At 37.1% G+C, this 24,595-nt stretch overlaps 1 protein-coding gene across 1 annotated transcript; it reads left to right on the top strand.

Annotated features, from left to right (window-relative positions):
* Positions 1-2,874: 2,874 nt before the first annotated feature.
* LOC115232141 (chitin synthase chs-1-like) lies at positions 2,875-23,848 on the top strand (the record flags this gene model as incomplete). The annotated part of the gene is made up of 8 exons (XM_036500273.1): positions 2,875-3,139; positions 5,107-5,830; positions 13,090-13,245; positions 14,548-14,808; positions 16,234-16,464; positions 20,020-20,231; positions 21,846-21,930; positions 22,532-23,848. Coding segments are annotated over 8 exons (2,392 nt in total), but the record flags the coding sequence as incomplete, so codon positions are not given.
* Between the last annotated feature and the right edge of the window lie 747 nt (positions 23,849-24,595).

Raw genomic sequence — 24,595 nt, forward strand, 5'->3', positions numbered from 1 at the left:
TGTTCATAATGGCCCTCTCAGACATGCCCTCAGCCACGCGGAGAGCCACGATCACAAGTTATGCAGATGATACAAAAGTTTCACAGGCAATACAGAACCCCGAAGACACTAGCACCTGCAATATGAGCTGGACGAAATATACAAGTGGGCTGCAAGAATACATGCAGTTCAATGCTGAAAAGTTTCAAGCTTTATACTATCAGCATGCAAAACTGAATGCAATACCCAAGGAATACACTGGACCCGGAGGGATTGCAATCCCAGAGGCACAATCAGTGCGTGACCTGGGTATTCACATGAGTGATGACGCGACCTTTCATGTACATGTTGCTAAACTGACAATGAAATGCAGACGCTGGCTGATGGATTCTTAGAACCTTTAGAACAAGAGAACAGAAACCATGATGGTCCTCTGGAAGACACTTGTCCTAAGCCACTTTGACTATTGCTCTCAGCTATGGTCACCATCCAGTGTCAAGTTGATCACAGAACTTGAGGCGATCCAACGAAGCTACACGAAGAAGATAGCCTCTATGCAGAATGTATGCTACTGGGAAAGACTCAAGAGATAAAATTATATTCCCTGGAGCGTAGGCGGGAAAGATATGCCATAATATACATCTGGAAGATCCTGGAGGGAAGTTTCCTGAACTTTGGCATCGAGAGTTACGCAAATGCCAGAACTGGGCGCCACTGCGTGGCCTAGGACTCCAAACTTGCCATCAAGATGTAGGACAAGATTCTGTGATAGCCTGGGCTTCCGAGGCCCACAGCTCTTCAATATCCTCCCGAAGAACCTGAGAGACCTGCATGGGGTGGATACAGATGTCTTTGAAATCGAGCTGGATCTCTTCCTGTCAGGTGTCCCAGATGAACCAACTTCACGGCAGGAGGGGCAGATGAGGGCAGCTGCATCGAACTCTCTCATGCACCAAATAGCAGTTGCTAGAAAGCCTCCATGAAGTGAAACCAAGTAGCAACACCAAATGGCGGTGCCCCAGCATGGCCACAGCTCATAAGCTGAAACTAGAATCAATCAATCAATCATAATGATAAGATTGCATTAATTAAAGATCCTAAACTCCTACTAATTGCTTAACTAATAGAAGTGGTAAATCATTAGATAGTAATGTAGTTAATAGGGAGGTGATGAACGCAATGAACACCAAAAGTATTGATAAAGCTGAGTACCCTAACTCTTTAACAAAAATTTGAACTATGTAAATGCAGATAATAAATATATGAACTTTATACGTAAGTCCTGGAACAACCCTGGTGTAAGACTAGAGGATGCCCGTCTGGATGATATGTAAGTGTGTGTGTATACATCCTATGTATACAAAATATGCATAGACAAGATATTGTCAACTTGTGTGCATGTGTCTATATAAGCTTGTGCATCTACATAGCAATATGTATGAACTCATACTAAGACGCTGGTTCCTGGCTATATATTGGCTATATATATATATATATATATACAAAATGGGAGAAGAACGCAAAACATCCAGATAGACAATACAAAGAAATCAAGGACGGGTCATCCGGAGTTTTCTTTCCTCAGTCGAGTTCCATATTATCTTTGTAATTTCGGCTGATTATACTCGAGATTGCTCCAATCTGGCCAGCCCCAAGGAAAAACTTAGTTAACAGCATTATATTCCTTGGAAGGAAGCAGCGAATGTATACGAAAACATGGACGGAAAATAAACGGAGAAGGTTACACAAATACAAATAACAAGATATAACAACAGGTGTCTTTCGACTATGGACGACTTAAATTAAACTGGCGTGTGTGAAAGTAAAGCCTTACGGCAGGGATACAAGATTTCACAGGGACAGGGAAGAATATAGATGCTGCACACACACACACACACACACACACACACCACACACACACACACAAACACACACAAACACACACACACACACATGTATATATATGGAGTAAAGAGTCGTATTCTGGTTACAATGTAAAGATTTTCTTGTAATTAATCGAGACATATAATGCTGGATTTGTACTATTTTAAGGTTCACAAAAAATATAACAACACTGGTTTGTTTGTTATGGAATATAATTGAGAGAAAGGTGAAAGTTAGTGTTGTTCGCAATAGCAATCTTTTAAGAAATGTTAAACAGGGTATTTAGTTTTTGCATTCGGTTCGTAAGATGAAACAGCTTTTGTTAAATATCAGGAGAATGATTATGCCAATACATGAGAATGTTTCCATTATACTAGGATAAGCGACAAAACATGCAGCCAATGCATAGAGAGTTGCACTTGGCTCTCCATTGTAAATATGTCATAGAGGTGACCGAGAAGTAAAGTTAGCAATGATTTTGTTGCTGTAATTATGATACTTTGTTCTGTTTCGGGAGGGCCATTATGTCAATAATAAGCACTGGTTCTGTTTCACTTCTTTATTTATTTGTCAATTGGTTGACTACTTAATCAATTAACTAACAGATTATTTGCTAGGTTTGTCATAGTCCTTTTGTCGCTATTTGTGACCTCATGAATTACATGTCCTCTCTGCTTGAAGTCCATTTCAGATTTATTTGTCTGCATGTCTTCTAGTAGCGAATGTCGCTGAAAGGTTTCCCTGACTCCACGATTGACCAAGCAATCAATTAAATAACTAATCAGTTAACGAATAATAAAGAAGTGAAATCGAACTGTGTGTGTGTTTGTCATTGGCATAATGATCCCCGCTCCTGTGATACAATGAAATATGTTTAAACTCCTGACTTCACACCAAGACTCTTGGAAACCAAATACAAAAACGAAGAATTATTAGAATTGAGATTATAATGAGAAACTAAATTTACAGTTGCATCTTTTGTTTTTATTAAATCTCTTCTGTGAATTCCAGAATATCCTTGTCGAAAAAACTGTCTCATGTCTATATGGAGTCCCACGTGATTCTTGATAATGGTTGCAAGGGAAACGATCTTGGAGAGTTTGCTCTGCAGCTTCTGTCGTTACTTCAAAACGAACTGAACATTGCTCGTACAGAAGTGTATGCAAATCGAGTACCTTACGGATTGCAGCTGCAGTGGATCTTAAATGGTGGTGTTCCATTGTTTCTGCATCTGAAAGACTTTCAAAAAGTGAAACCGAAGAAACGATGGAGTCAGGTAAGTCTAAAACATAGATATGTGCGTGAATGTATGTATGCATGTATATATTTATGTGCACGTGTACGTGTCTATTTATTATAACATATATATATATATATATATATAATATATATATATATAATATATATATATATATATATATATATATATATATTACATTATATAATTAAGTTCAGTATGTGGCAAAGTAATTTATTTTACTAAGCCCTAATTATATAATGTAATATTTTGAATTCGCCTTAAATGGTCCTTTTACATACTGAATACTTGGTGAAATTGATTAATTAATTAATTTTACCCTCAATTGTTGATATATATATATATATATATATATATATATATATATATATATATATATATATATATATATACATATGTGTGTATGTGTGTGTGTGTATGTGTGTGTGTGTGTGTTCAGATTCCCTAAATTACCCAGTCTCTTCCCTATCTTCTGTAAACTCTCTGGTAACAATACCATTGAATCTCAATACATGGGCTGTTGTTGTTAATGTTTAGACTTGGGTCGACCTTGAAGGGAGAGAATTATGATGGAAGGCACTTGAGCTTATGACCAACCTCACGCCTTTTGGGTTTGAAAGACTACATTTCAAAAATCTGACCTCCTTTTACATCACAAAACTAATGTATGGATCTCATATTTCAGATATGTTGTTGTGTCACTGATGCCAATTAATCCATCAACCATTTTCTCTGCCTGCTACTCAGTGTTGAGTTGTGTGGGTAGAATCCTCAGGCGCCTTCTCTATATGGTCCCTACCAGAAGCCATTATCATTTCACTTTCCACATGGATTCACAAGCATGACCAACAGAGACTATGGCTATTATCTACCCACCTTGTTCTTAGTCTACTCCTAGGACTTTAACCAGTGGATTCGGTTTCAAGAATCTGTCTTGCGATTCTTTCCAAAATTTAAGCTAAAGTCATATGCTTTTTGTTGTTGGCCGTTGACCAAATCTGTTTGAAAACACTGAATAAAGGATCAAAGCTTTATCAACTCTCATCTATTTTTTAAATACATAATGTGTCCAGGAACCCGCTGTTGTTATTCAGAGCCAAGAGATCTGACTGAGCAAAACTATAAACTAAGTGGTTCCATATATGACCATCGTGGCCAGTTTTATTCATATATAGTCTTTCTAGGATACATTATCCAATGTCTCAATGCCGTGATTTGGCTACATCTGGGTTGTACATTGTGCGCGCGCTTGTATATGTACTTCCATTGTGACCATCCTTTTTAAGATCGTAGTATGTCCGAGAGAGATTTAGCTCTTATTGCTTTACTCCAAGATTCCTTTTTAACCCCTATCACATGTTATACGCCTGGCATATTCCTTTGGCCATTCATGCATCATATGTGATACACATGTCGATGTAATTGACATGTCCCATTTCTTCGAAATATTAGTGGCCTTGCGCCAAAATTTGAAACCTTTTAAGAGGCAAACTGGCAATCTCTGAAAAAATGCTTAGCCCTGTTACTACCGATTCATTACGTTCTGAGTTCAAATTTCGCCAAAGTTAACTTTGCTATTCATTCTTTTGATGTCATGAGGTACTAGTCAAGTAATGGGATCAACGCAATTGATATGTTCCTTTCCTTAATAATTACTGGCTTGTGAAAACAGGGATTTAATCGATGTGTTCTGGGTTTTCTCTATAAAATTGTGCACAAGAAAAGGAAACATTCTTTATAGTCTCAGTTGTTCATTGTTTGACTTCGGATCTCATGGAGGCGACTTTACTCTTTTGTCTTTTGTTAAGAAAGAATCAATGACGATGCAAGTGGCAGTAACTAATTCCATTGACAATAATCTCCATTCCAACACAAGATATCATTGTTGAAACGCACACACACACATATGCACACACTGCCGCATACGTGTGTGTGCGTGTGAATATGTGTATATATAATGTGTAATTTCTTCTCGATCTTTAAAGGTATTATATATGAACTACGTAATGAGTTGCCGGGTGAAAAAATCTTATGATTGGATTGAAAAAAGACTGAAACACTGCGAAATGGAATCGACGCCATTCAACGCCCGTTATTATGTCGATGAAAGGAAATTCTATGGTGTAGATTCATTGGACAACCAAACAGGAATACGAGGTGACTATAGAATTTCAATGCTGAGTCAATTTAGCGATTCTTCGGCATTTTCCAGCGAGGTTGACACGTCATACAGGTCGGATGAGACAAAGCTGAGTAACAGCCTACATTCATCCACTAGCATATATTTCCTTCCAAATCGCTTGGCTATTCTCAAGATGAACGCTAGATTATCAGCGAGCAACCATTCATCGGTGGACTCTGCATACGAGCATGGACTTGAAAATTCTGGCACTTCATGGACCCAGCGTACAATACATAATATGGTTCCCAATGACGTCAGGAAACCTATTAACACAATTAGTGGAAATTTAGTGAAGGATACCGCAGTGAACATCGAGTCGCCGTTCCTTCCGAATCCTGAGGAATTCGACAACCGGACATATATTCTAGCAACAGATTCCGACATGAAGTTCAGTGACGATGGAGTACTCGATTTATTGAACACTTGTAATGGTGATCTTCGACTCGGTGCTGCTTGTGGCCGGACACATCCCATCGGCGAGAGAAATCACCCAATTGTATGGTTCCAAATGTTTGAATATGCTAAAGGTTGGTTCTTGTTTTTTGCCTCTACTGCTGTTTAAATATCACTTGATATCTTGTATAAATAATCTGATAGTAAGTATTTTAAATATCATACGTCATAGTTCGATTTGAACTTGCCGATAAAAGGCTGGATATTGCAGATGATTATATATATATATATATATATATATTACACACACATACATATCAGTGGTTACTCCGGCACTGGGGCTGTTCGAGCTTAGCCCGAGTGTGAATTTAGTAAAGTGAATGTGTATTTGCAGGCTGATTTAATTTCTGCCAACACTGACTTTAAGTATATAATTGCAGCCAATACCTCGGGCTCGTTTTATTGAGCCTGGTCGCAGTTCATTTATTTTTGTTCAGCGTCTGGCGGTCGTCTTAGAGATGCCATGTGTCAAAAAATATCATTCGTAGCAGAAGTTCTCTCGATATCGTTCACATGCGCCTGATTCGGACTCTGAAGTTACAGCACGAGTTGTTATATATAATCGTAAAAATAAAAAAAGTAATTCAAATTTAATGTTTTCTTGAAACAAATTTCTCTAGAGACTGGTAGGTGAAAAAGACTAACTGGCATCTTTTGTCTAGAGTACAGGCGACAGTCAAATCGCCGATGTTTGTTGTACACTGTTGTTATTTGATTGCTACTATTCTGTGCATCTGTGTATAAAGATAAGTTGTATTTTGTAGGGCTGCTTTATTTTTACTCTTAACTTGGAAGTGGAGAAAGACAGTGCTAGATATAAAAAATGAGCTTTTGGGGCCTAGAAATATTGCAGGAAAACGTGAAATTCTTCGGGCAGGCATGCGTCTTATGCGAACTCTATGATGAGCTCGAGTGAAGCTGATGATCTGGAGTTACCTCTAAGATATATATATAAAGTTTAAAAATGTAAAGTTGTAAAGGCAGAGAAGTATATTTTAGAGAGTGTTTAATGAAATATAACCGGTTTCGATGTGTCTATCTTTTCACAGGTTAGAATTATTAGAAATAATTTCTGTGGGAGTCAGAGAGAAAAACTTTTTCTTTTTTGAGATAGTTTATCAGTTTGCACCTATATTTGAGTTCTTCATGAAATTTTGTTTTAGTCATTCTCTAATAAATGTTTTGTATATGTAGGTTTGGTGTGGGGTTCAAGAGTTCAAATTCCAGGAAGTCTTTTGAATTGAATGGGAAGCCTCTTATTAATGGTTTAGCCAGATGTGTGTGTGTGTGTTGGAATCTATTGCCAAAAACATTTTTCCTTTTTTCTTTTTCTATTGAGAGAAAAATAACTTAATGTTGTTTTTTTTTAAGGATGGTTATTCAGAAAATTATGGTGAAATTATCTGCCATTTGTTTTGCTCTGTTTGTGTGTGTTTGGGATATATCATCGAAGTATTTTTCTTATCATTTTTTTCTATTGAGGAGTTGTGGTCAGTAGTTCAGACCAGCTATGTGTGTGTGCGTGTACGCGTGTTGTTTTTCTGTGTGTGTATGTATGTCTATGCATGCATGTATATTGTTTTGTTTTTTTTAAATATGTTTTTTATATTGTAGTGGCTGTGTGTGTATGCGTGTGAGATTTTGATTTTGTGGGGAATACTTTGTATGTGTGTGTGTGAGTGTGTGTGTGTGTGTGGTGTGAGTGTGTGTGTATGTGTGACATCATTATTTGCTAATTGATAGTGGGTGTTTAGAATATTTAGCTGTGGCTTTAAATTTATTGAAGTGTTTGGTGTATGTGTGTTTGTTATTTTTGTCTGTCTGTGTGTATTTTTAATGGCGTGTGTGTACGCGGTTTTTTTTTTAGTTTTGGAAACGTGTTCTGGAAATTGTGGTGTCTGCTTATGTTTTATGGAGGTGTTTTGTGTGTGTGAGTGTGTGTATGTGTGTATTATTGTGGTGTGTGTACTTCATTGTTCGATTGTGGTGTGTGCGTGTTTATTATCATGCGTATGTTTTGCTGTAGTGTATATTTGGTTTTATGTGAATGCGTGTGTGTGTGTGTTATTGTGGTGTGTGTGTTGTTTTATTGTATTTGATCGCGGTGTGTGCGTAAGTTTGTGTGTATGCTATTGTTTGGTTTTATGGGAATGTTTTGTGTGTGCTATTGTGGTGTGAGTTTGTGGTGTATGTGTGTGTATGTGACAGGTACTTAAAACTACAAAACTGCCAACAAAACCACAAAGGACAGACAGGCATTTCATTATACAAAAGAATGACGTTGCACCGCCAACAGATCCGAGACGAGAGGACAAGGAAGGTTCCCTTAGGGAGTCACATTGCAAAATGTGCGAGAATGACCTTACCCAGTTTTAACATCTTCTCCCTCTACAAATGCTCAGACTCTTTCACCCAACAACAGAGAATAAACAAGGAAAAAAATTCATTAACAAATACAAGCAACTAAATATCGAAAAACCGACCATTAGTCAATAAAGACCTGTCATGCATGCACGCATACCACAATAGCACACACATACAGACACATAAAAATATTCCCATAAATCAAGGCACACACACAGAGAATCACACTAGAATAAAACACACACAATACACACACAATAACACAAGCACGCACGCACATAAAAAACATTCTCATAACACCAAACATATACCGCAACATAACACACACACCACAACAAAACACACTCACCCACCACAACAAAACACACTCACATACACTACAACAAAACACACACACACACACACACACACACACCACAACAAACTACACACACACTACAACAAAACACACTCACACACACCACCGCAAAACACACACACACCGCAACAAAAGACACTCACACACACTACAACAAAACACACACACACACCACAACAAACTACACACACACTGCAACAAAACACACTCACACACCACCACAAACACACACCTCAAAATACACACACAAACACCGCAAAACACACACACGAACACACCAGAAAACACACACACCACCAGAAAACATTTACACCACCAGAAAACACTCACACACACCACAAGAAAACACACAAACACACACCAGAAGAAAACACACCAACACACACCATTGCAAAACACCTCACACACACACCACTGCAAAATACACACACACATATCACAGCAAAACACACACACATACACCACAACAAAACACACACACACACACCCCACACAACATCTCCATACAACCAAAATCACAAACCCACACATCACAGATTGCAGAACATGCTTCCAAAACTTTAAAAAAAAATACACGCACATGCACAAACACATACACCACAAAAGACGTACCCACTAGTCACTTAGAATATACACACACACCAAACTCTTTTAATGAATTTAAAACTGCAATTAAATGTCTAAACACCCATTATCAATCAACACACGCATACACACACACACACACACACAAACACACAGACAATGGTAACATATACGCACAAAGCATTCTCCCCAAAATCAAAAACGCACATACACACAAAGCGACCACTATATACAAAACATACACCCAAAACACAAAAACAACATGCACACACATATACACGCACACACACACACTCACACGCATACACACGCACACACACACACACACGGAGTCACAGAAAAAACAACACACGCACACACACACAGCTGGTTAGAACTACTGACCACATCTCAATAGAAGAAAACGATATTTTTCCTGATATATATTTTTTTGTTTGATTAAATAATAAATTTACAGCATTGAATCTAATATTTCTCTAATTACTAATAGACACAACAGATTAATAGACTTTGAGTGTCACTCCCTCTTCTACACCTCATCATGCTCGTGGCCAAGTCAGTGAATGATTGCTGGAAGCTATGCCCACGTAAAACCGTATTTAACTTATTTGCAGAATATACAAGTGAATGAATTGTCAAGAAGATATTGAGACCAGGGAGGACGAAGATATGAATATCATAGAACAGCTTGGTTGCTTGTGAAGTCCTACCATCTCTGCGTTGAACAATTCTTTAATGTTTCATGATTGCCGTTTTCTTGGATTGTTCCACTTGCATTTCATGGAGGTTGGTGCAAAAGTCCCACGTTTCTTATAGGTAGTTATGTCGACAAGGGCATGTAATAAAGCTCCGATATGGTTACAGGCCTCCCCTTGCTTGAAATATGAAATACACTATTAGATAAACTTCAGAGATATGTGTATGTTCATTTGTATTTGATAAATATGATAGGGATTATAAATATATACAAAATTAAGTTTCATTTATTTATTATTTATTGTTTTAATTGTACATTTATTTACTTACATCCATAAAAAATACAGGGAAAAAAGTCAAAATAATTAAACAGGCTCTTTCCCTGCAGAGCAGTTGCAATCAGCTAAATGTACATTGCCAGTGACCTTTGACATAATTACTCACACTATGATCAGGATTGTTCTTTTTGTTAGATGTTGGTATTGAAGGGATTACCAGACACCGGACAATTGCAGTGAGAGCAGTTTTCATTAACATCGTGATATTCAAATTTATGAACTTGTCTTTCATGCCACTCCTTAACTGTTGCTTTGATTTCATCCATAGCACGAGATAATTGTAAATGTCCTTATCCGTGAAATTCGGCAATTTATAAAGATCTTTAGTCCAATCTGATTTCTGCACATTAGGATTAGGTAAATCCTCACCGAGAGGAGATATAAGTTTCTGCTTATTCCGGTCTGAAGTCCACTTCTCGTCTGATGAATTTAATTCATTTACGTTCTTTATTGAAAGACTTTTCATTCCTTTAATCCTTTCAACCAAGTTCGCCTTTTCTCCAGTAACATACTGTCCATGTAATCGTAAATAAGTCTTAAACTCGGCAACAGTAAGTGCTTCGATAGCTGGGTTATCGAGCTGATTTATATCCATGATGAGACATGAAACGCAACAACAATGGCGTGGGTAGTCTGCGGAAGTATAACTGTCTGCATAGAGCGCCGCCTAGCCAAGGGAGATAAGCTACTTATCGAGAGCCCTATATCCGGAACACACACATACACATAGAGCAAAACAAATGGCAAAAAATTCGACCCTAATTCTCTGAATAACTAACCTTAGAATTAAAAAATAATAATTTTCTCTCAAAAGAAAATGTTTTTGACAATAGATTCTACACACACACACACACACACACACACACACACACACACACACACATGCACGCACGCACGCACACACACACACATACACACACACACACACACACACACACACACACACACACACACACACACACAGCTAGCTGACCAAACCAAACCATGAATAAGAAACTGCTCATTCAATTGAAAAAAAACTTCCTGAAATTTGAACTCCGGTCCAAACCTGCATAAGCAAAACATGTGTAAGAGACTTACTAAATCAAAATCTGATTAAGAACTAAAATTTCGGTACAAAATGTTAAAACTCCACAAAAATGCTTTTTTCTCTCTTTGTTCCCTAAAGATTCTTTCTAAAATTTCTAATCTTTGATAAAATAGATATTACCAAACCGGTTATATATTATTCTCTAAGATATACTTCACTGCCTTTTCCAACATTATTTACATTTTTAACTATAATTTTTGGGATCTTTTCATTTTGAACGACAGTTTTCAACACAATTTCTAGTTAACTAAACATTTTAAAACTTCGTATATTGGTAGAATGTGTCAAAATAAAACATTTTTCCTCTTGGCTTTCTTGAGAAAATTGTAATTTGTAAGTTTAACGTAGTTTAATTTTTTGAATTTTAACCAATCAATCGCCTCTATTCAGCTAAAATCATTTGCTGCGTCTAAAACTGAGACAACATCCTGTCACTAACCCTTACTCTAACACTAACCCTAACCCTAACACTAACCCTAAATTTTAGCCTTTCGTTTTTTTTCCTTAATTGTTAAATTAATTTAATTGTTACGCGTGTGTCTAAAATTATTCGTTTTGTTTTTGTTTTGAGATACATGTGTATTGTTTAAACTATTTTCTATTGCTTAAGAAAAAAAAAATGAAAGGTTAAAACGAAAAATAATTTAAACAATTAACAAACAAAATAATTCTATAATTTTATACACACGCTTTCCGTACGTAAACATAACAGTGACAGGATGTTGTCTCAGTTTTAGACGCAGCAAATGATTTTAGCTAAATAGTGGCGATTGATTCGTTAAAATTCAAAAAATTAAACTACGTTAAACTTACAAATTACAATTTTCTCAAGAAAGCCAAGAGAAGTTTAAAAGTGTAAAGTTAACTGGAAATTGTGTTGAAAACTGCCGTGCAAAAGGAAAAGATCCAATTTTTGAATTGTAGGATGGACTCCTATCCACTTTCCTTCTCTCTCTCTCTCTCTCTCTCTCTCTCTCTCTCTCTCTCTCTCTCTCTCTCTCCATCTATCCATCTATCTATCTGTGTGTGTATGTGCATCCTAATAGAGTGGTATGTAAATAGGTCGAAATGTATGTGTTTAGTTAGCCTTCCTCTGAAATGTACCTTGTATGATTGTTTAAATTAATTTTAGCCAAGTGCGATATATTTCGACACCAAATGATACATAAATAAAGTTTACGTTTTTCTAGTTTTGCTAAGTCTTGAATGACAATCATGCATGCAAATACTTGAGTCAATGACTACCAATATTAAGAATCAGATAGATGATGCTTCAAAGTGTAACCAATCTCTCTCACCCTACTGAATCGTTAGTACATCTCTGAAGACGTCCTCTATGTAAAATGCAAGTAAATTACATCCGGCTTATCTATATCCAAATTTTCGGTGCTAGTATAGTATGCGGTCTACTACGTAGTCAAACAGTATAGCCAGGGTTATCTACCTAAAAAACTACTCGATATCACCTCACCTTTCCACTTGTAGTTTACCTTCTATTTAAATGTTACAGAAAGATTTTTATACACGTGTCATCTTGACAGAGGAAACAGCAGTCACATTTTTTAAAAGATTACAATCTGCTGGATACACAAAAAGAGGCAGATCCCTGCAATCGATGCGGTGCTGTCATGCAGGAAAAAACGAAAGCGTGAGAGAGGTGGACAGTTCAAGCCTGTACTTCGTTGTCCTCGAAAGGGTTGTCAAACTTCACTGAAAATTTTTAATGTCTGAAATATATGAAGTTTTTTATCTTTCAAATATCTGGAAATATCTTGCGACTGAGTGCAACGATCTAACTCAGACGGCATGCGCCTTCACACCTTGAAAGTTTAACTTCCTTTTTTCATATACACAATATATTTCCGTTTCATATTTATTTAAAAAGTTGTTTATTTTCTAAAGATTTCTGGATGACAAAGAGCGCTCAGAATATTATTGGCTCGGTGATGTGTTGCCCAGGATGTTTCAGTCTGTATAGAATCGCTGCGCTCTATCAATTATTGGATGAATATTCTGAACCAAGTACGGAATCGATGGATGTATTTGTCAAAGACACAGGTACGGCGCCAATTATTTCGTTATTTCACTCTGTGTATAGTAATTGGTCCGCTCGTTTATTGTTTAATATATTTCCGCTCTGAGTGAGATATAGCCTATATTCTGACTTTTATGCTTCTGAGTTCAAATAACGTCATGGTCAACTTCGCTTCCGGGGTCGATAATTCGTATAACATTCTTCTCAAATTTCCTAACCTTGTGCCTAAAAAAGATTATTATTATTATTATTATTATTATTATTATTATTATTATTATTATGTTTGGCTTTTGCATTGTATCTGTACAAGTTGACTCCAAGTCTCGTCCAGATTCCTCAAGAGACAATATAGAACTTCAAGTTGGTGTTATGACTAGGGTGCTAGAGTATTGTTCCAGAGAATGTCTGTCAAAACATGAGTAAATTAGAAGTTTGTTTTAAGTCATTTGATTATACGATTATTGTGTGATGTTAAGATGAAAGTAAAAGGTGTTTGCTGTTATGTATATTTAAAAGTATTTTGACACTGTTTACAGACTAAAATGCTTTGGGATTACATAGAAATATTTTACGTAGGATATGAATAGTTCCCATGAGCACTATTTTTTGAATTTCTTCCATTTTGGGATTTCCTGGTATCTGAGATATGTAGCAATCAGCTGCTTTTGCTATCATTCTTAGGGAACCTATGACGACAGGTATTGTTTTAGTCTTGAGGTTCCAAATTTCTTTTATTATTATTATGGTCGCCATACTGGAAAGACTCAAAAAGTTGGAGATCTGGATTTTTTAAGTGTTTAATTAAGCATTTCAGCTGGTTAAAGCATGTTCAGTCAAATATTTTCTTATACGTATTTTGCTAACATGGTTTATATCGCGCTGATAATATTTCTGCGCAATTACACTCCCTTTTGGTGTGTTTATCTACTCGGTAATATTTATTTAACGTTTTGGGGGCTCGTTTTCAGGGGCTAGATCGCTGCAATGCGCTGCAGAAACAGCTCGAAACCATTTAACATCGCACACTAGGGCCCATCAAGCATGTTACCTCTTCTCTACGTGCTGGCTCTCGAGCCACTGCTGCGGAAGTTGGAACAGTTAAGGGGCGTTTTCTTATAAATACTTCTTTCAAAGTCCAAAGTTTCTCTGGTAGTTAAAAAAGATTGGGAATGTGTATCATGTACGATATATGGACGCTAGAGAAATATGTCTATGATCCCAAGTGATACACAGGACAGAAGAAAGGTGATAGTTTTCTCGAAACCTCTTTATTTCTTTTATTTCGTTTTCATATCTTTTACATTGTTTCTTCTTTACTTTTTAAGGCGAGGATCGCTGGTTGTGTACTCTTATGATGATGAATGGTTGGAAATTAAAATATTGTACGTACGCTTTCAACACAACTTTCTGTCCTTCTACAATGGACGAGTTCTTGAAACAACGACGACGCTGGATATTATCTGATTTGGCCAATACATTCCTAGTTTTGAAATATCTTCCCAGACTGGTGCGACATAATGCCTGTTTTACAGTCATTTACATCATCTATCTCGTTCAGTTGTTCCTTATTGTTATCATCTCTCCAGGTAAATATATCTTTTTTTACTTGCTTCAGTCATTGGACTGTGGCTATGCTGGGGCGTCGCCTCGAATGGTTTTATTCGAAGAGAACTACACAAGTTCTTATTATTTTGAAGTCCATGCTTCTGTCCTATACAAAATGTGCTCAAAAATACAAGATTTGTATGCACTTATTTTAGTTTTCAGACTGACACCAGTTCATTCCTCAAACGATACGAAAGTTTTTCAAACGCACTTGTAGCTTTAGACATTCTAATATTGACTTTGTCAACAAGAGTACTCTTAGAGTTTATTGTGCTTCCAATATATTTTAAATGACCTGGCCCATTTGAGTGGCCTATTGTCAATCTTCCCATTTGAATCTTTTCTGTTCCAGGGTTTGGTTTGAAGAAAACTTCAGTCTAAAATCTTATGGTATCAGTTTGATAAACATTGTACGGAAACAATCGTCATGAAAGCAGGAAGGTGTGGAGGCTTCATTTGTTACGAAAGCTTGTGAAAATTCTATCTTTAGCGCTCTCGAGCCACCAGCTCTGCATGCAGACAGCCTTGTCCTCATGTGATATTAATACGAACAGGAATTTAGGTTATTTGGACGAAAAACACACACACATACACCCATAGAGAACAAGCCCGTACCGTTTAAAACAAATTCATTGCCGAAATAGTTTGAAGTTAAAAGCCTTATAGCGATGGGATATGGTGACGGGAACAGGCAAAGGGTGTTGCTGGAGCCTCCTCGCCAGAGTCCCACACATAGGGGGCACAGAGGGTAATGGTCATCTCACTGTGGAATTCGAAGGCACCTGCAAGATTCGTGTGGCAAGCAGTCTTATCTAGTTTTATCACTGCTTCTACAATATCGGAGAAAACGAATTCTAAAAACTGTATCGCCTTCAATTAATTTGGCATTAGCTGCAAATGTCTAGCCATCCAGTTTATTGCAATCGAGATAAAGATAAGGAAAATAAAAGTAACATGTTGTTGGAATGTAAGTACTTTAGAAGACAACAAACATGAAAAACATCACTAATTGCAAAGGTAATCAACTCACATAATATTGATGTTGCAATTCTAAGTGAGACCAGACTTCCGGACACAAATGAATTAAAAGATAAAAGTAGTTATACATTATTTTGGAGCATAAAGCCGGCAGATGAACCAATAATCAATGGTGTTGTTTTACCATTAAATCGACCCTACCTTGCAAGTTGACATCCATCCCTCGAGCTCTTGATGTGTATTTCACGGCATTCTGTATACCCATAGGTAATTCCTCATCTACGCACATTATCAGTTCATATGAACCTACTTTATCAACGTCTGAACAATAATATGATATTTTCTACTCTAAATTGCAGTCAATTGTCAGTAAAATTCCATGCCACACATTAACATATTTTAAATTTGTCTTTCTTATTTCTCTGCAGGTTCCACCATTATTCTAATTACAGCTGGGTTAGACTTGCTATTCGAAATAACATTTGTGGCGCCTACAGTCTTAGTTTGTATGATACTTTTAGGCTATATGATCATCTGTATGTTTGTTCCGACGAAGATTCAAGTCTATATCACAACCTTCTTAATATTTGTATTTGGCATTGCGATTTCATGCGTCTTCATAGGTATTACCATCATTGTTGCCAGAGATATTATCGAAGGTCAGTTGTAATTTATATGCGTCTCTTTATCTGTCTGTCTGTCTGTCTTGTGAGTGTAGACTTATTGGTTAGTTACCGTCGAGTCGATTCATTGCTTTGGTGATTCCTTATTGCTTACTTTGTTGCTACATTTTGATGAATCGTGGACCACACAACTCCAAATTCAACCCGATTCTAAGTTAATTCTTGATTTAAAGCAAAGCAAAAATTTATATTTTTTATTACTACAAATATGCTATAATAGAATAGTATTGTGGTTGGGTGCCGCATGTTATTTGATTATTTATCTTAATTAATTGGCAACTTTTATTTTTTTTGCAATGGCTCTTGAGATAAGTATGGAATGGATAAATTTCTCCTCCATGCACAGAACTAATTATTTCCAGCAAGCTGGAATCAATATAGAACAATCTCAAATAATTCACTGATTCCCCAGCTTCAAAAGCATAGTGCTAATAAACTATAAGTGCTAACAACAGAAAAAAATTGCCGTTATTTGTGGCTATGGTTTGGTATTACCAGTGACCTCAAGCCTTGAAGCGACGGACTTCAGTGTTTGCAATGTCTATTTACTCTAATTTATGTTCTGCAAAAGGCGGTGAGCTGGCAGAAACGTTAGCACGCCGGGCGAAATGCGTAGCTGCATTTCTCTGCCGTTACGTTCTGAGTTCAAATTTCGCCGAGGTCGACTTTGCCTTTCATCCTTTCGGAGTCGATAAATTAAGTACCTTTTACACACGGGGCCGATATAATCGACTTAATCTGTCTGTCCTTGTTTGTCATCTCTGTGTTTAGCCCTTTGTGGGTGGTAAAGAAATAGGTATTTCGTCTGTGTTTACGTTCTGAGTTCAAATTCCGCCGAGGTCGACTTTGCTTTCATCCTTTCGAAGTCGATAGATTAAGAACCAGGTGCATATTGGAATCGATCTAATCGACTGGTCACCTCCCCCAAAATTTCAGGCCTTGTGCCTAAAGTAGAAAAGAATTTATGTTCTGCAGAAATGCGACCAGATGATAGAGCTTTTACAATATCGCGACAAAAGAACAAAACGACAAAAATAAAATGCTTAAGGTTATTTCTTCAGATTATTTTACGTTTCGAGTTTAGATCACGCTGAGTGCAACTTTGCCTTTTTTCCTTCCAAGATAAAATTAAAGTAACACACCCTCCTCTCAAAGTTTGCCTTGTTCCTAAATCAGATACAGGTACAATATCAATTTTCCCGGAGCATTTTGTTGAAAAGACTTTCCGGATTGAATTTTTCCGAATCAGGAGGAGTCACTTTTAAATAAATCAAATATTGAATATATTTAAATAATTAAATGAAATACAGTAATTTCTACATTAGTATAAACAAGACTGCTACTCCGTCGGTTACGATGACGAGGGTTCCAGTTTAGCCGATCAACAGAATGACCTATTTCTAATAGCTTGAGCGATCGTATAGAGACCACTCCATTAAAATTTTTTACTCGAGCCCGACGTCTCATAAGACCAACTACTCAGTTTCCATGGAAGTTTCTACAGAGATGACAGCGTTCTTCCTGAGCGGGACGCCGACAGGTTTCAGAGTTCAAGGCCAGGAGCTTTGAGGGTAGGGAGCAAGCTGAGTAAATTGACACAAGATGAAAGGCTAAGTCTGGATTTGAACTCAGAACGCGAATAAGAGCAACAAATATCGGTGACGATCTGATCTCAGGCACTAACCATTCTGCTAGCTCACCGTTTCAATAATAATAAAAATTTCTACTTTAGGCACAAGGCCTTGAAAATTTTGGGTAAGGGGGCTAGTCGATTACATCGACCCTAGTGTTCAACTGGTACTTATTTAATCGACCCCGAAAGGATGAAAGGCAAAGTCAACCTCGGCGGAATTTCAACTCAGAATGTAGCGACGGCCGAAATATCGCTGAGCATTTCGTCCAGCATGCTAACGATTCTACCAGTTCGCCACCTTAATAATACTTTCTACTGTAGGCAAAAGGGCAGAAATTGCGGGGAGGAGGCCAGTCGATTAGATCGACCTTAGTACGCAGGTGGTGTTTAATTTATCGACCCCGAAAGGATGAAAGGCAAAGTCGACCTCGGCGGAATTTCAACTCAGAATGTAGCGACGGACGAAATATCGCTGAGCATTTCGTCCAGCATGCTAACGATTCTACCAGTTCGCCACCTTAATAATACTTTCTACTGTAGGCAAAAGGGCAGAAATTGCGGGGAGGAGGCCAGTCGATTAGATCGACCTTAGTACGCAGGTGGTGTTTAATTTATCGACCACGAAATGATCAAAGGCAAAGTCGACCTCGGCGGAATTTGAACTCAGAACGTAGAAACGGGCGAAATAACGCTAAGCATTTCGTCCAGCGCACTACCGATTCTGTCAGCTCGCTGCCTAAATAATAATAAGTTGTTTTACCTTAACCAGTTGAGCATGTCCCCTGGTGGCTGACGATATGTGCATCTCTGATCACGAGCAGAATTAGTGGGGAAGCATCATAGCTGTGTGTTGAAAGGAATTCTTAGAGGTTTGGATAATTCACCTTTGGAAATATGAGTGTTTCGTTTAACATCCTTAAACAACCCTTATTCAGGGACCTTTTGAGCCGGATGGGTTACTCGATCAGAAGAAAATTCTAACTGGGCCGCACCTGCAATGTCTTGCGCTGTTTATCTTGATATGAGATCACCGTGTCGCGTACATATGGTTGTGATGCATGTGCCTGGTGTACCCTTATCTGACGTGTAGTCGTGATGGGTATACTGGGCTTCAGTGTCACATTGATCGCATGCACTGCTCTCTCACTCAATAATAATAATTGCACTCAGACAGCGCAAATCTCCGCCAAGGCAACACCAACGTCCTCTCAACGATTTGTTAGAGATGATTTTTAAAATGAGAATATCTGACATAAACTCGACTGCTCTCACAAACGAGAATATTAAAGTTAGGGTTAGGGTCTCAAAAATTAAGTAAAAAAAAACTGGAAAAATAATACAGAATCCTTGTCCGGTACCTGATCGATCCCGATGTTAGACATGGAATATGAAGTTGGCTGCAGAAAATTTAGTAACTGTAATAAATAGTTTATCCTTATCTAATACAAGCCAAAGTCAACAAATTCACCATTCAAAATAGTTTCAAAGGTGGTGGTAATAATAATAAGTTGTACTCAGGAATTTTAAAATAAATACTATGAGACCTTTTGGCTTTCGCTTCTCTTAAACTCCGGTCTTCCTTTAGTATTCCTGTTGTTTTAGATCGATGTATAGATGTATATACATATGTAAGTATACTGTAAAGTTTTAATATGTATGTATAATATATATATATCATAAAAATATGTTAGTGTTATTTCATTTCTGAACGGTTTTGCTGCCGTTTGTTTATGTAGTTTGATTTCTTTATTCATCAGTTTCTACTAAGATAGAAACGCAAGTAAAATTAAGAACAGAGAAACGAAAAGAAACCTGTTTAAACAGCCTTAAAGGGAGATAATTGAGAAAGATACCACCAACAACAACAACAACTAAATATTGATTTCTGTCCTTTGCAGATGATAAAGCTGGCACTCTGGAATTTGAAGATGAGTATATGTTACTCGTACTCCCGATCTGTATTATCTATGCCGCCGTTTTACACCCACACGAGTGCTGGATGTTATGTCTTGGATTTTTCTCCATGTTCATGGTTCCAACCATGAATATTTTGGTTTCAGCATATGCCATCAGCAACATTATAGATCAAAGCTGGGGGACAAGGGATTCTGTAAGTATATTTATTTGAAATCGCTCGAAATGTTTTGAGTGTTTCATCTTTTACTTGTCTCATTAGTGGTGAGGTGGCAGATTGGTAAGTACGTCAGGAAAAGGCCTTAGCGACATAACGTTCGTCTTTATGTTCTGAGTTCAATTTCCATCGAGTCTGACTTTGCCTTTCATCCCTTTCGGAGTCGATAAAATAAGAACCAGTCAAACATTGAGAGCGATGTAATCGGCTTACACCCTCCCCCAGACTTGCTAGCCTTGTGCCAAACTTTACAAGCCAATGTTTGATCCAGTCATTGAACTACTACCATGCAGGGACACCAGCATGTAAGTGTTTTACTTGTACAGTTCCACCCGATTACTTATTAAGTTTGGTATTTATTCTATCATAGCCGAAGAGACGGGGACAAAAAGAAACCAGCACTGGTTGACAAGCGGTGGTAGGTGAAAGTGAAAACACACACACGCCCGCGTACATGAGGGCGCATATATACAGGTGAATGAATTATCGTCTCAATTACGTAAAAATGGAAATAACACTGACGTCTAATTTTAACATATATTTGCCAAAATTACATAAAGATTTCTTGATATACTAAAGAGTAAATTTATTTAATAAAATCGCCATTGGCTTCAACCACAGCCTCCAGATTTCAGAATCTCCTGCAACCCTTCTGGACAGTCTCCTTGTATAAGTTGGTGAATACTGCCATAATCCTTGCCTTCAGTTCATCTTTGGTGTTACAAGGAATTTTGTTGGTCTGTCGCTCAACTGCGTCCCACGTATAATAAATTAAGGGGTTTGCAGTTTGGGGAGTTAGGTGGCCAGATGTTAGGGGTGATGTGGTCGTGGAAATTGTCTGACAGCCATGACCGGGTCTTCTTGCAAGCCTGACATGGGCTCTTCCAGCAGCCATCCTCTTGTCCCAGGGCAGCACTACCTCCTGCAGGTACTTGATGGAGGCATCCATGTTATGTGAGGCCGAGTGGGAAGATTAATTGTGGCATAACATCGCCATCACTAGTGATCACACCAAACAGCATGAATTTGATTGGAAGTTTGATTTTTATCACTCTCGGTGCATGTTTAGGGTACAGGGCAAACACTCAGATCGACATTCTAACTCTCTGAAACGGTGGTATTGGAGCGTCCGGCACGACTTCCACGCAGTACATGTCGTTTTCACAGACGGTGCCCAACTGACCCTACTATTCTGTGTGGTCGAGTCGACAAGTGGTTAAGTATTCGGCTCAAGAATGTAAGGTCATGAGTTTGATTTTGGTAGTTGCATTGTGTCCTTGACTAAGAAACTTATTTCATATTGATGTATTTTACTCTGCTGGCAAAAATGAGTTGTACCTGTATTTTAAAAAAGGGTCAGCACTGTCACATTCTGTGTCATGCTGATTCTCCCTAAGAACTAAGCTGGATTTAATTATGTCCCTGTGACTTGTGGTTCGTCCATAGACCCAATAATACAGTTATAAACTTGTTCTGTTCGACAAAATCCTTCAAAAAAATGCTCCAGTATGGCAGCAGTCGATTGACTTAAACAAGTAAAAGATAAAAAGAAAACGGGTTTTACTGTTTATTTATGTATTTATTTATTTGCAGAACAAAGCCTCCGCTCCGAAGCTGCTTTGTTTCCCCAAAATCCGTAAACGTCGAAAAAAGAAAAAGAAGATAAAGAAAGATAAAAGTAAGTTAATCCATGTTTGCTTCCTTTGTATTCTTTCACATTTCATCTTCACGATGTTGCCACAAGGGAAACAGAAACTATAAGAAACTCTCCCCTGGTGGCTTTGCTTCAATCCAATGGCTACAACTCACAATAGAAAAATAATTCATTTGTTCTAGTTGTTATATTTTTCTTTTTTATATTTTTTGTATCTTTCAGACTGCGGCCATGCTGGGGCACCACCTTGTAAGGCCTAGTCGAATAAATTGACACCAGGACATTTCTTTTAATGTCTCGTTCTTATTTTATCGGAAATTTTTACCAAATCGCTAATTAACGGAAAAGTTAACAAATTATCTGTGGTCAAGTGGCGGTGAGAACACACACACACACACACGCAAGCACACACACAAAACGTTCTTTTGTCTTCAGTCTACCAAATCTATTCACAAGACTTTTGGTCGGCTCGTTGCTTTAGTAGAACAGCAGAAAACAGATACTGAAAGTGCCACACAGTTGGATTGAACGTAGAACCATGTGACTGGAAATGAAACTTCAAAAAAAAAAAACCACACCTGCACCTTATTTTTTTAATTATTTCATATATTTTCTTTTATTTCAGTTTCTTCCAGTTTGAATTCTTCCACTCAAAGCTTTAGCCTCTTCGACAAGTATGAAGAAGAAGTCGAATACAAATTCTGGAGGTTTCTACGAGATTTCGTTATTGGTTCAACGGTGAAGATGGGTGCACCAAAGTCGGAAATCGCTGAAAAACTCCGGAAGTTGCGCGTCAAAAGTGTTTTCGCATTTCTGACTTGTAACACGATCTGGATGATCATCCTTGGATACATTTACACAAACATTACAGCCGAAAAGTCTAAGTTGAATTTATTTGGTTTAATCAATGGCTCTCTGTTCGGGGTTTCGCTCATCGTTCAAATGATTGGAATGACGATACATCGAACCCAAGACACCATCGAACGTTTTATACGCAAATCGAATATACACACGAAGCAACCCGAATGGATAATTACAAAAGACGAAAAGCTCGATGCTGTAAGAAGGAAAAGTGAAAAATAAATCAAAGAAAACAAAAAGTAAAAACGATAAAAAAACAAAAGAGAAAATCTTGGGAAAAAATGGTACGAAATTTTAAAATAAATAAAAGCTATTCTAAAACGAGGTGGCAACGCCCTGGCCTGCGCCCATTCTGGTGCACTGACTCCAAGCGTTATTGTCAATCACATCAACCTTATTACTCGTCCCAGTCAGGTATTTATTTCAGAGATCTTTATTGGTTGGAAAACCAAATAAGATATTTTAAAACGACACCTTTTAATACACCTGGAGCTTATGACTGCGAATCCAATTTTGTAAGCACATTCTCGCATGCTTCCATCAATTTACATGCAAACACATAAATTATACATATTCCGTTATTCTTTTATACGTTTAAGCAATGAGGTTGCGATTATGCTGGTCCACCATCGTAAATTAGTACCCTTTCCATAGACCTCTTCTGTGGCTGGTTTTTACTGGGGTGGGTAGGATTTCATAATAACTTTCGCATATGCTTTTTACTTCGTGGTTAGAGCATTAGGTGCATGGCGGAGTTTGACACCATTGCTTTTGTCTGCATTTGCTACCGGGACCGTTGGCTAGTCTGGAATCGAGGTTAGGAGAATGTCCAATTCCGTTTTTAAGTTATCCACATTGTATAGTCTAACGTCTGTCATGTTTAGAGAAAATGAGGGTTAGAGTCCTACAAGAAGCCTTCGACTTTCTCAATTCAGGGTGTTTTAACCCAAGCTATTATTTATAGCTCAATCTATTTCGGGCTCTATCATAAAAAGTATATAAAAATATAAATATATAATCATTATATACGTATAATAGGACAGCCGTTAACTACTCACGAGTCCTCTGCCTTTTGACAAGCCTTATAATAGTATTAATAATAATATATTTGTAGATAGCTATTATTATTATCAATATTATTTAAAGGGGACGGTACAAGTATTTAATTGTGCTAATAGTTTTATACGTCGAGAAATACTCAAATTCATCAAACTATCAAAAGCGTTTAAATGCATGTACTGTGGCCTTTAAGTAATGGTATTTATCTCTCACCAGAGGGAGTAATATTTTGTTGAATCTTCTATCACGGAACAGTACATTATATATATATAAATTAGATATATAAGTATATATATATAAATATATATATATATATACATATATATATACCGTTACTGACGGTTAATAAGGAGAGACACAAATAACTGAGAACAAAACAAAGGACCACTGATGCGGTCACAGGAGTGTGACGAATGAACTCTGGCCGAAATAAGATTAAGATTAATGTAAAAAATTAATAACACTGAAGCAAAGTAACACCAAATATATATAGTGCGTGTGTTTTTATTGGCTAACCTGGCAAAATGACCATTCCGAAATATAACAATATCTGTTTCAACACACGACTTCACAAAAAACTCTTGCACAACAAATGTTTAAACGTAAATATATATATAATATATATATATATATAATATATTAGATATATATATATATATATTAGAATATATATATATATATATTAGATATATATATATATATATTAGATATATATATATATATATATTAGATATATATATATATATTAGATATATATATATATATATAT

This window comes from Octopus sinensis, unplaced genomic scaffold, assembly GCF_006345805.1.
Source record: "Octopus sinensis unplaced genomic scaffold, ASM634580v1 Contig19471, whole genome shotgun sequence".
Classification (NCBI taxonomy): Eukaryota; Metazoa; Mollusca; class Cephalopoda; order Octopoda; family Octopodidae; genus Octopus; species Octopus sinensis.